The sequence below is a fragment of the Neodiprion fabricii genome, chromosome 3, assembly GCF_021155785.1.
Source record: "Neodiprion fabricii isolate iyNeoFabr1 chromosome 3, iyNeoFabr1.1, whole genome shotgun sequence".
In the NCBI taxonomy this organism is placed as follows: Eukaryota; Metazoa; Arthropoda; class Insecta; order Hymenoptera; family Diprionidae; genus Neodiprion; species Neodiprion fabricii.
Window position 1 is genome coordinate 17,281,075 of NC_060241.1, and position 12,694 is coordinate 17,293,768.

Below are 12,694 nucleotides of genomic sequence, written 5' to 3' on the forward strand. Positions count from 1 at the left end.
TATAGATTTTTGTCAGACAAGCCGTTTCCGAGTAATTAAGCTTAATAAATTGATATAACTTCTCGATTTGACTTTTTTAATTTGGAATTTCGTGACTAACGAATCAATGAATGTATAAAAAAGATCACGACAGATTCTTAAAGGAAATTTAATGTTCTACAAAAAAGATCTCTTAGTATTTTTGCCTCAATTTAATTTTTCAAAAGTTATTCTCAATTAAAATTGAAGAAAAACTTGAAATTTCAATTTTCTCAATTTAATTTTTCAAAAGTTATTCTCAATTGAAATTGAAGAAAAACTTGAAATTTCAATTTCAAGAATGTGCCAACGTCGTTTCATCGCACTGTTCGGAAATAAGGTATTTTAATACGCACGCTCCACAGACTTCGAAAGTTTATCTTGACAATGATGTACTGTAACAAAAAGTTTCTACACTCTATAGTTCAATTAAATATAACATTTTTTTCGAATCAACAACTTTTTTGCCAGACTTACCCAATCCCACCCTCACGGAAAAAACCCTCGACTTTGGTGTAAATCCGTACCCTTAACTTTTTTCTTACGGGGATTTAGCATTATCTATGAGCTGAGGGTACGAATTTACACCAAAGTTGAGGGTCTTTTTTCCGTGAGCGTGATTGTGAGAATTAAATAAAAAAGAACATTCCCCACAAAATTGATTTGAGAATCTATAAAAATTCACAGACACTGCTTCCAAGTAGTGTCTAAAATGTGGTAAATTATGCGCGATATCCAACAGGGTTTAAAAAATGTGTAGTAAAAAGTACTTGACTGGAAATCTTTTGATTCTCATACCAATAAATTGGACTATAATTCCGCAAAGTGATTTACGTGGAGTTTAATTATGAGAAATACAATAAACTTCCAAAGTATTCCAGGTTACGTTGCAATGCAAATCAGCTTCCGAAGAGTATAACCATAACAGAAATAGTAAGTGTGAAAAGACTACTTATTTAAATAATGTGAGAACATTTATTACGTAATAAATGTGCGTGTATATTTATATACAGCGATGATCTATACACAATAATCATTATACATACACATACCGAGAGGAAACGGTGAAATTTAGTAGAACGCGTCCAATTGTGCATGCGCGAGCCTTGTCATCTTTTCATGCAGGCTGGCAATCTCAAGTTTCACCTGTCATAGGCAGCTTATGGAAGGTCTGTAGACAATACAATTTTTCAGGATGAGCAGCTTTCACACGATTGATGTCATGATATTACGGCAGGTTTGGCAAATTTTCATTGTTTACTGGCCGATGATGACTGATGCGAATCATCGTAACAACATGAATTCCAATTTGCCATCTGACGTGGGACGGTTTGCATCTCATGCTCTCTTATTGCTGCGGTACAATTTCACCGACCAATAGAATTTCATTATTTTGCGCATGTGCAGTTGGCCACTCAGCCTGATTGGAATCACCGTTTCCTCTGATAAGACTAGCTACAATTATTATGAGATTTCATTTTAATAGCTCACACAATTGTATTTTTTTATTACATGCATTCTACGATTAATGAGCAGTATTGCTCAGGCGCTAGTTCAATTAAGATTGTAAAAATCACAAAAAATTGATCACATTTCATAACACATATTCTATATACAACTATCGATACTTTTATTCACCAGTATTATTGTCTTATATTACACCTAGACGCTTCTTTTCTGAAGGTCTTGATCCATCAACAATGAATCTCGAAACTGAGACGAAGAGGTTCTAGTCACGTCGGTTACACAGCCATGTATGGAATCTGATAATTGAAAAACGTAACACTGCAGATGATACCCAGCTGCTGTAACGAAGAATTCTTTTGAGTGCAATTAGTATCGACGATAGTGGTTTTTCAGCTCCGCCTGTGAAAACTGTTGTTTGCGCTTTGTAAGGGTTTATACTTGATAAACGTGCACACTGTCAATATAAGATCGTGCAGCGCCAGGATCAAGAATTCCCCTTAAGTTCGCCAAAGGACGTGTTAAACTGATCGACGACGAGCACGAGCTCGGGGACACTTTTGGGAATCGACGCTACATGAGGTTCATCCTTCTTCTTAGACATCGATTCGTGCTGTTCACCTTCGTCTTCGATTTCAGACACGAGATGGGGATCCTTCTCTTCCAACATTTTTACCTCTGGCCCCGTGTTGAGTGCTTTTTTGGATTCCATGGAGTCGTGTGTGACCGACGAAGCCAACGAAGCGGCTAGTGCATGGTCAAGTCCAAAGGTGGACATGGTCGAGTAGGACCTGGCTTGATGTGCATCCGTTAAAACGTTCGTCATGGCCGTGTGCCATTGCCTGAGCAAGCCAGCGTCCTGCTTTTGGACTCGATGAGGTTCTTTGCAGACGACTGCAGGCTGGGTCTGAACCTCTGGTGCCTCGGCGGGTGCGTTGCCTAGAAGTCGAAAGGCCCATGTGACGACTGTGAAGGTCGCCGCGTTGGTTGGAAAGGCCCTTATTATGGTGGAGTTCAAGCCTTTGAACAAACAAGCGTAACCTTCGGCGCTGACCGATTGACGAAGACAATCCAACGCCCCGGAGTATCTGCCGGTTACCTCAGCCTGCAACCGAGACTTTATTACATCGACGGGATAAGTGACTATCCAGGAAGCTGTGCCGGCCAGTCCACCGGCCATCAGCATGTTAAAGGTTGATATTGGGGCAGGTGAGCTAGATCTGGTCAACGCTTCGTAGGTAAAGAAGTATATGCCGTAGCCAGGAGCCTCCCTGAGGAACGTCACGCCCAAGCCCTTGAATATTCCACGGAAACCTTCGTTACGATATATGTGTCTCAAGCAGTGAACAGGCCCGGAAAATTGGGGTCCGTTGCCGGTTTGGAGTTGCAAACGAGTCTTGGCCAATTCCATCGAACTGCACACTGGACTTTGAGCGATCCCAGCCATTGCACCCGCTATAAAGTGCGAGTACAGTGACTCCGGCTCAGACAACTGTCGCTGGGTGTTTCCATAAACCCCGAAAACTATCGCATTCACGAACGCTACGCCGACCATCGGAGATGACATTCCACGGTAAAGACCCGCCACCTATGGACCAGATCCGGACACATCTTTCAATTCAAGTTGAAGTGGTGAAATTTTTTTGATAACAGATAAGGGGCCATCCATAAATCACGTCACACGTTAATGGGGAGGGGGAGGGGGGAGGGGGGGAAATACCGTAATGTAACATAGGGTGACAAGGGGCAGGGGGGCGGGGTCAAAAGCTTTGTGACGTCACATGTCAAAATTTAAAATACTGAAACACAAAATTTATATGTGAGTAAAAAATTTTAAAAATTTTCGAATTTGATCGATATTTTTATTAATAATCAATGAAAATGAAGTGCCTGATTTACCAGTAATAGCCGATGTAAAGGAGCGGGTTCAAAGTCCATGGACACAAGATGATTAAGTTTTTTATCTTTAATTAACATAATTAGTAGCTTTTTGTTTCTTAACTAGTCGTTTTTTCTTTCCCTTATCATAAATACTTGACTCTATGTTGATTTTATTAAAGATTATTTAACAAGAATAAGAAAAAAAATGAAAACAACTGTTTTCTTTTGATTATTTTTAAATACATGCATAAGTTTGAAGAATTTGTGACGTCACATCAGGGGGTAGGGGGTTCTAAAAATGTGACAATGTGTGACAAGGACGGGGGGAGAGGTTTAAAAGTTCTAAAATTCGTGTGACGTAATTTATGGATGGCTCCTAAACGTCGAGTAACATGGCCTGAAACTAATTCTAATGTGTTGATGTTTTTGGCCCGTTGGCGGATCGTTTTTGAAAATCTACACTGTAAAAAAATGCGGTGTGAACTTCGATGGAATACAATTTCGTGTCAATCTAAGACTACCTGACATTGATCTAACTCTATTTGCTGTAAACGTAATACCATCTGATGTTGAATTTTCGAATTATGCGACGACCAAAATTGTTTTGTGGTAGTCCGCAACGGAAAATTTTGACTAATTCCAACAACACTATTTTTTACAGTGTGACGAAAAATTCATTAGTCAACAATTGGTTAGACATTCGCATTGATCGTCTTGAAATTCAATTGTCTGCAAAAGATTGCTCTATTGGTTTGAATAGTAGAAGCCACTTGAATCAAGATAGCGAGTGAATATTTCTTAGGCCAAAGAAGATTCCATAACTAATAACTGTAAACAAAACGGAACAGAAACTATAAACTGTGATGATAATTCATTGAACCGAATGACATAAGTATTTGCATTAGATAGATAGAGGAAATTCGCATCTTTCAAAACTTCGAAAGACTTCACCAGGTTGATAATTGATTTGTCATTATTGTCAAGATGAATGCTTTGACAGTGATTTGAGTGAACAAGAAATGCGTGAATAAATATTGTCAACATCATGATGTGGTTACCGAGTCTCGAGCCACGATAGTACGAAAGCAATTCCATGTTCCGGTATATTTCGGATTTCGGAAGTCTTGCGTCTGTATGTGTACCTTGATGGTATCCAGAGGATGTCCCACCATAACACCGGCGCACCCTGAAAGAGCAAAAAAAAAAAAATGGCCAATTAATCATATACAAATTCACGCCGTTTTCAGCGTGCCTCGTTCGCTCTGATAGAAACTTTTTTCGAATGAGAAAAGCATTTCGCTATTTTTAATCAAATATGTTCAGCATATGTAACGGGTCAGAGTTTTGCGCAGTAATCGAAAACCGTGGTTATGGAATAATATCGACGCATACCTCACTATCCGCGATCATTTTTATCCGGTCTTTAAGATAGCAGAAAACCGAGTAATCACGTCTTTGAGATAACCTTTGCACGCTTTTACGGCATGAATGAACACGAAGATGTATCTACTACGAGTGTGACGTGATGGTGATATTTCGAAACGATTGCGAAAAAAAAAACAGAGGAAGAAAGAAGCTGCGTTGAATTTTATTAGGGAGATCATTCCCAAAATGCTATTCCACTTGCACTGGATACTAAAGATTACCGACCCCTTCCAGTTCCTCAGCAACTGTACATTAGTTGAAAGCTGAAGCATATAATACGATTTAACCTACGAATATGCTTCGCTTACACCGTCACAACGATTTAGCCTCATTGCAAAGTGTAATTTTGTCACTCGAAACTTGTAATAGGGTGGTTTCGAGCGTAATGGCAAAGTTCAGGTTTCGATTGAGGGACCCACGATTGAGGGTTCAAAAAATATAATTAGCTCCGCAAGTGATCACGCAGTTATTGATTCTGGTGTCAAACTGCGTAGACTGCTCGCTGCACACAAGCACCTAAGTGTAAAGCTTTGAAGCGATAAGCGTGAAACCACAATCTGTTGTTGTTGAGTTTCATATGTTCCGAAAAAACGGTGTAACAGCAATTCATCGGGATATTTTATCTGGCGCTAATCGGAGGTAAACAATGAAAATAAGTAATCACCCATAGTCTCCAAGTACATTTTACAGTTTCTCTTTATTGCGCGAATATGTCTTATCTGCAGTTCTAAAAGAATATTGCAAAGTTCTTGCCATTAATTGGGCATGGTTGTCGGATAACACATGACAATTTTAGTAGATTTGATGTCGCATGGAATTGGAAAACGGATATGGATGATGAAGACAGATCAAGTGCACGAAGTCGGCTGTGTTTGGTATAGGAAAAAAACTGAACGCGTCAACCACTTTGGGCCTTTTATTTCTTATACTCTGCAAGCGATCGGTTTCAGAAATTATCTGCCGTCATAATTCCCCGACCCTGATAGCTTATTGTCAGAGAGCTTCAGTTACCGCAGTCTGTACGTAAATAAATGAGTAGCTACCAAAGTCAAAATAAATAATATAGCACGTGCTACGTTTTGCTATAGCAGTTCCTATCTTATACACACGCTTTTTGGCCTTTGACATTGCGGATTCTATCGTCACGAGGCTGAAGTTGTCATGCGAAAAAATACGCAATTACGGCCAATAATTATACCGACAATAGGATGGGCTGATATTGCGTGGAACATTTGAGATAAGGTTACAGTTTCGGTGCATGTGCGATATGAGGCTGTATGTCGAGCTCTTTACATTATGGAAATTGAAAAAGATTGATCGCTACAGATGCAAAATAATATGCACAAGGTAAATTTCAAGTGTATAATATATCTGCTCGGCTGCGTTATTGAAATGTATCGTTCGAAGTCAATTACCGAAAAGTGCCCATCGACTATTGCAGCGGTTCAATTCGTGAATATTAAACGAGGTGAAGGGGAAGATACAATCGAATGCGAAAAAATAAGGAGTTCTTGTGATATTTTTGGAAAAACTGTACGTGTAAATGAAATTTGGTTTTAATGTACTAAAAGTACATCATTTCGTGTATTTTTGGAAGGAAAAACCGTAGGATGAGTTCATTTTTATGCCCTTCAAAGTTGGGCAGCTAAAGCAAAGCCATAAAGAAAAAGCTCAGAGATCTGTTGGTTGACACCTTTCTGAGAAAAAGATTGACCTGAAATCAACAAATGAAAAATATTTTTAAAATACGAGTTCCAGGCTTTTAAGTGAAAGTTCGTTTGTTTTAAGTAAAAAATTAACTGACATTATACGTAAAAATGGAATTTTATGAGTTTAGAGTTGCGTAATTTTTTTAAATCTTCCGAAATGCAAAATTCCGGGACTTACAAGCAGAGCCTGGGACCTTCATTTTAATTATCCTTTTCGTAATTTCAGTTCAACTATTTCGGTTTTGATGGCTTCTGCTTCAGATACAGAGGGTACTTTCAAAGATATTGGTTGGCCAGAAATCTGTGCGTTTTATGAATTCTGTTACAGGACAGTCATAAATTGAATGTCCATAGAATTATTATGTTCGAAAGTTACGAAAGTCTTTTCAAAACTCTCCAAAGAAAACGATAAATTTTGAATTTATAAACAAAAGCTTCGTTTCATATCACCTCCAAATGATTAAAAATCTAATTGATTCGGTAGACTTCGCTCTGCGTCCTCTGATTTTATCGAGAAGACTTTTTTTCTCCAAATTCAATGGTTGTAAGAAATAGTGTTCCAAATAAAATGAGCCATCGTAGAGTGAAATCGAAAGAATATACCAGATTTTTACCCAGTTTGAAGCGATTTAGAATGTGGGATTGATATTTCACCCAGATATCACACGATCATCTTTGGGCATCATTAAGCCATCTTGGGCCTGATGTCAGTCAACGATGACTTTGTGCTACTTGAAAAGCTCACATTTATAATTCTTAGTTCTCGCTACTTTTTTGCGTATAAAGAGATCTTCGGAACTCATGAATATATCACATTTCTGGCTTCTATTGTGCTCTCCGTCTCCCCTTCTATCTTCCGGTTGTAGCAATTTCAAAAAATCTTCATTTTTCTAAACTCACCTCCCAGGCAGCCAGCTGCAAAATCGAAAGCCATTCTTGTTGCGAAATTTTTCCACCTTTTGTATTTCCTTGTTTAAACCAATAGCCCGTTTTCTCAGCAGTCATTTGAAACGTGAATTCCTCGCCGGGGTCTTCAGGCATTTGCAAGTCGCGTGCTGGCTAGCGGCGTGAGCTTTTATCGTTATGGTCGAAAGCTCGATCTCCATGAAACATCGAGGATGGCTTTGCTGCATTCGAAACTGAACTAAAACCAATAATAACGTCTCAATCGCAATCCATTGGCATCCGGTTAAAAAGCTAGTTGTGACAAAAAAAATTTCAGTTCATTCTGTTCACTGTATGTTATAAAAAAAACTGTTGTCGAATGACGAATTCGTCACAACGTTACCCCGATTCAGCTTCCTAATTTGTTTATCACGGAGGATATTAATCGCATGTTCGGCTTGATGTGAGATTACGCTGGGTTCTTATATTGCTGAGCATCTAGAAGATTTTTTTCAATACATACTTAAATTGAGCATAGCTGTTTCTTATTTTTAGAAACAAATCGTTCTCATAATATTATGTTATGTGTAATCGTTAAACCATTCTGATAACGGTGCTCAACAGTTGCTGGATAATTCATATCCACATAATCATAATGTTGCGAATTGCTCAATCTTTTAACCATTAGGGGAAGTTCCAATTCCGATACATGCTGTACATGACCGCTAAGGATTACACACAGCTTTGTCCATGAATGACTACGTACATCGGAACGAGATAAGTTCGTTAGAAAAATCATTTTTCGTTCATGGTATAAACTTTATGAACTTGCAGAACCGTTAAAAACGAATATGGTGGCGTGGCTAAGCAATAAATATGGCGCCGAGACCTCGGTTATCAGGAAACAGTTTTAGGTAAATCCTGCGAGTAAAGAAGTAGAGTCAGCTTTTGGCAAGCTCTGAGGCATTAGTTGTCTGACATGGAATCAATAGTCCTAAAAAAACTACGACAATACGGGTGTTTCAAAATGAAAACAGGCTCGCATTCGGAGTAATTTTCATCCCTAATTACGGGTGACTATTTCCCCTTACATATCTTATATCGGAGAAGGAAAGAGACGAGTTTACATTGAATTTTCTTTGCAATCCAGTGATATCCGTGTGAAACTTTTTGTAAATTGTACATAGTAAATTCCCAAGGACTGCATTATGCGTTGTCTGCTAAATTTTAACGCGCACGCGCAACAATCCAAGAGCGGCCATTTTCCAGGACGACCAACCGTCATAAATTGTGTGTAACCTCAAAAACTTTGATAGTTGTGAATTGAGCACAAATGCTACCAACAGCTGTGAAAATTTTTGAGGTTACGTACGTCGCGGTGATTGGTCACCCTGGCAAACAGCCGTTCTCGGATTGTCGCGCATGCGTATTAAACTTTAGCAGACGACAGACCATGCAGTCGTTAGAAATTCACTCTGTATATGAAAATTTCCGCACAAACGTATCCTTTCTCAATCCGTATTGTTGTTGTTATTATTATTAAGTTTACTATTATGATCGTTTTCTCTGTTGCCCGCGTATTCTGTATCTATAACTCGTGACATTTGACTCTCGGACTTCGTTCTTAATTTAAATATGTACGTACATGTATGCAATACGCCTGTACAATATACATTTTACATCATTATTTTGTTTTCTCACCCTCTGTACAATGTGCAATTCTGCACTAGGGGACCATGACCTAGAGTTTGATAAACTTCTAATCTTTCCATCTATTTCAGCTATCGATTTACCTATGTTGCTTTGATTGTTTGATCGAAAGTTTGACAGTTAGGATTCGTTGTCGACGCTACGTAATCTGTAAGGTTACCTGAGTCAAATTCAAGCGGCACAGTAAAAGTACGTGCGGAAAGAAACCATTATTTCACGATAGGTTAAATTTTTGTTAGGCATTTCTAGTTATTTTGGCACCAAGTATAAATTCAGATTTCCGTCAAGCTTTGCTGGCGATTCAGTTACGCCAACATATTCATTTCTGTATTAATTATTATAAGTTTCAACGCGTCAATGTTACGTGCTATAGTTATTTTAACACGATACAAACAACGTAATCTTCACGTCACAATAGAACGTTATTCACGAGACGTTAACCATTCTCGGCTTATCTAAATGACTCGATGAATTGTACTGTTTATTGATAAATCAATAATTGCGCGTGTGTGAGCTTCAAATGATTCTCAAACGAGATATACGCATTTTATTTACAATATTTCCGTTTTTCGATAAAAATTTTTCTTCCGTATAATGAAGCTTTGAATTGCACAAGTTGGAATAAATTGTTGCAAACTGCTTTGAGGTTTCCAAAATCAGATAAATTGGTAGAATTTCAGTTACTCTGGGACGATTTTCAGGGGTGGCTGTAACGCACGGAACTAGTATAAAAGAGATTGAAGATTACAGTTGTATTTTTCTATTGTCATAATAAATGATGTGTGAGAACTCAGAGTCTTCTCATTTGTAAGCATTTCTTTTTATTCGAAGAAAAATCTATAGACGAGCTAATATTTCTTGAACGGTAACTGACAATTGTTACAAGAAAAACATTTCAGAAAGCATCCTAGAAAATTTAGTCTGCGGGTCGAGTAAAATTTTATTTGACGGTGAATCTAATTAAATAAAATCATGTTCCTTCGCGAGAAACAAATGATTAACAGTTAAATTCGCATTCGAATGAAGTTTGTTCAAAAGAAACTTCGACACTCTTCGAGAAGATTCTTACGATCGTTTTAATTGACTTCCAATCGAAACTCGCAGATCGTTAGTTTTCGTTCTCGTTGTATTAAACAATTAGTAAGATAAGAATTGGCACATCGCTGCGTCGGAACATTTCTCAAACGGAGGGCGAGTTTGAGGCTTGAATCTTTTAAACTTCAGGACAACGACGACAGACAACGAATGCCTCGAGCAATCGTCAACCCCGTTAAACGAGCGCACAAAGTTATCGTTTAACCCTTTACCAATCGTGAGGGATGTTTCGATCGATCTTCACGACACTAATTGGTATGGAGCACAACCGATTCTTGACTTACCACTCGAAACAGCATCACGACATTTTCGTTAACGCGAAAAGACTGCTGGATGTGACGAAGTGATCCGTGGTCGAAAATTTTTCAAATCCCGAGTAGATTCGACACGGGGGACACTTTGCCTTCACGATCGCGGCAAGTACTGCTCTGGCCCGTGGCTACTTGTGATGTAAATTACAGCTTTCAACACGGGTGCAAAGGTCAGGGAGGTTTATCTGTGAGAACGATAATACCGCTGTGTGTCGTTAACGTTAAATTTGCGAACAGTCTTTAAGGAGGCATGTTATCGAATCCGAGATATCGCGAGTTCGCCGAGTGTGGAAATGGAAAGTCGGTACGTCGTGTGTAGTTTTGATGTAAAAGGGTTAATCGGTCTCTTCGAGAGTTGATGAGAGCGAGATTGTACGTCTGTTTACGTTTTGATTATTGTGTAAATACGCAAATCCCGTCATTTGGAACAGCTTTCACTGGATAGATCTGTAAAGCGTTGCGCAGCCTGTATACGTATGCACGTATCAATGCGAGATTTTTCATTATTTCTTTTTCTCTCTCGAATTGATAAAAATACAATTTCATACGTATGCAGGAGAAGTGATTTTTAGGAACGAATTATCACCCCTCGTGTTCTGCGTACACCGCGTGTGTATACCTATTTATATCGGTTGTCTGCCGTATACTTACTTGACGATTATAAAAACTTACACGCGTTGTAATAACTCTTCATCCGCAACCTATCGTTACCCTAATTTAATGCGCCGTATGATAGTAGATAATTATTTTTGACGTTCAATTTATTTAAAGCCGTAACATATATGTTCGGAAATATCGTTCCCGATATATACCGGAGTATACGATCAAATTTCTTTTCACTTTTTATCGAACAAGCAATATACGGACGAGAGATAATTATAACACCTCAGATTCAGTTTAACGAAAAAACATGTTCTACAATCTTTAATTAAATATTCCAATTACACGATTCACCTTAATATCTCTTCCAAATGAAGAACAGCTTCCGTGCCGAACCAGAGAATTTTTTTTCTTATAAAGAAGCCAGCCAAATTGCTTTTGCTTTTGCATATTGAAGTGAAATACTTGTTCGATTTGAGTAAAACAATTAAAATAATCCGTGCACATAATTGAACGATTTGCTTTTGATAACGTCAATTTTTAACAAATGTTACCAGAATTTTCCAAAACTTTTATTTTATTCGAGTATAAATATTCGTCGACGATTATTGTGAGACAAATTTGTTGGAATATTTGAATAAAAAATCATATCAGTACCATCGCCCTTGAAATCGGCGCTTGAAATTACCGAGGAGTCGGAAGGTTGTCGCAGACGCGAAGATAATAAGATGTCGGATTACAGCTGCGACGAAAGAATTCAAAAATTTTTTTCATTCAAGTGTATAATTATGTTTAAAATATCTTTGCATGTGTAGGTACTCTCACATCAGTCGCGCACACATTCGTTAGAATATATAAATAAGTTTGCATCGAGCAAACAGATGAGAAAAACAAAAAGGATGAGGAAAAAAAAATGCAGGAAGAAACACACTATGGCAAAGGCTGCTCGCGAAGTTATCAGTATTTGCGGAAATCTTTACGTAAATTTTTACCGAACAAGAGATGCGTTAAAAACCTATTTCAGCGTTGCGCAAGTAAATCAAATTTTTTCATCGATTGTATTATGTATATAATTAGCTATAACAGATATTAGAAACATTTGATCAATGATATCTAATAAATACTTATATTTCGTGATCCTATCAGTTTCAATTCTTCTTCATTTACACATACTTTTGGACGCACTATTTACTGTTCACAGTTTATTGTCGAAATATTAACCGTAATATTCGGGATTGAGAAGAAAAGTAATCTGTCACTCGCCGAATTGAAAATTGAAGATGTGATGAACCCAATTTCTAATGGCATCAGTTAAACCGGCATATAAAACAGCAATTATCAATAAAGTCAGTAGATGATCATTGAAACGAAAAGAATATTAAACACGGTCCGTTTCATCGAGCGTGTGATAACGATTATGAAACATATAACATGTATTTAGACATTGTGAAATATATTTAGATCGATATGTCAATTTATGCTTACGAATATTAGTGTATATACATTAGTGTAGTAGTGTACATAGATATAATCTATTTAAAAATCACTAATTGACATGTGCGGAGTAATAATCAGATTTGTTTAACGAACATAAAA

At 37.8% G+C, this 12,694-nt stretch overlaps 1 protein-coding gene across 4 annotated transcripts; it reads right to left on the minus strand.

Annotated features, from left to right (window-relative positions):
* Nucleotides 1-996: 996 nt before the first annotated feature.
* On the minus strand, nt 997-10,638 carry LOC124179023 (mitochondrial basic amino acids transporter). 4 transcript variants are annotated; one of them, XM_046562975.1, is made up of 5 exons: nt 10,472-10,638; nt 7,398-7,641; nt 5,080-6,502; nt 4,422-4,549; nt 997-3,070 (listed from the first exon to the last, which is right to left on the minus strand). In XM_046562975.1, the coding sequence occupies exons 4-5, from the start codon at nt 4,533-4,535 to the stop codon at nt 1,970-1,972; spliced, it is 1,215 nt and encodes a 404-aa protein (XP_046418931.1). In that variant the 5' UTR covers nt 4,536-4,549; nt 5,080-6,502; nt 7,398-7,641; nt 10,472-10,638; the 3' UTR covers nt 997-1,969. The 4 variants fall into 4 exon arrangements, with proteins under 4 accessions (XP_046418931.1, XP_046418930.1, XP_046418929.1 ...); XM_046562974.1 differs by lacking the exon at nt 5,080-6,502 and having other exon boundaries at nt 7,398-7,636; XM_046562973.1 differs by lacking the exon at nt 5,080-6,502.
* Nucleotides 10,639-12,694: the final 2,056 nt, after the last annotated feature.

Coding starts and splice junctions, on each gene's coding strand:
- LOC124179023 (XM_046562974.1), bottom strand. CDS start 7,431: ATGGCTTTCGATTTTGCAGCTGGCTGCCTGGGAG. Junction 4,550..7,397: donor TGCAGCTGGCTGCCTGGGAG/GTGAGTTTAGAA, acceptor TTGCTCTTTCAG/GGTGCGCCGGTGTTATGGTG. Junction 3,071..4,421: donor CTATCGTGGCTCGAGACTCG/GTAACCACATCA, acceptor TCTGGTCCATAG/GTGGCGGGTCTTTACCGTGG.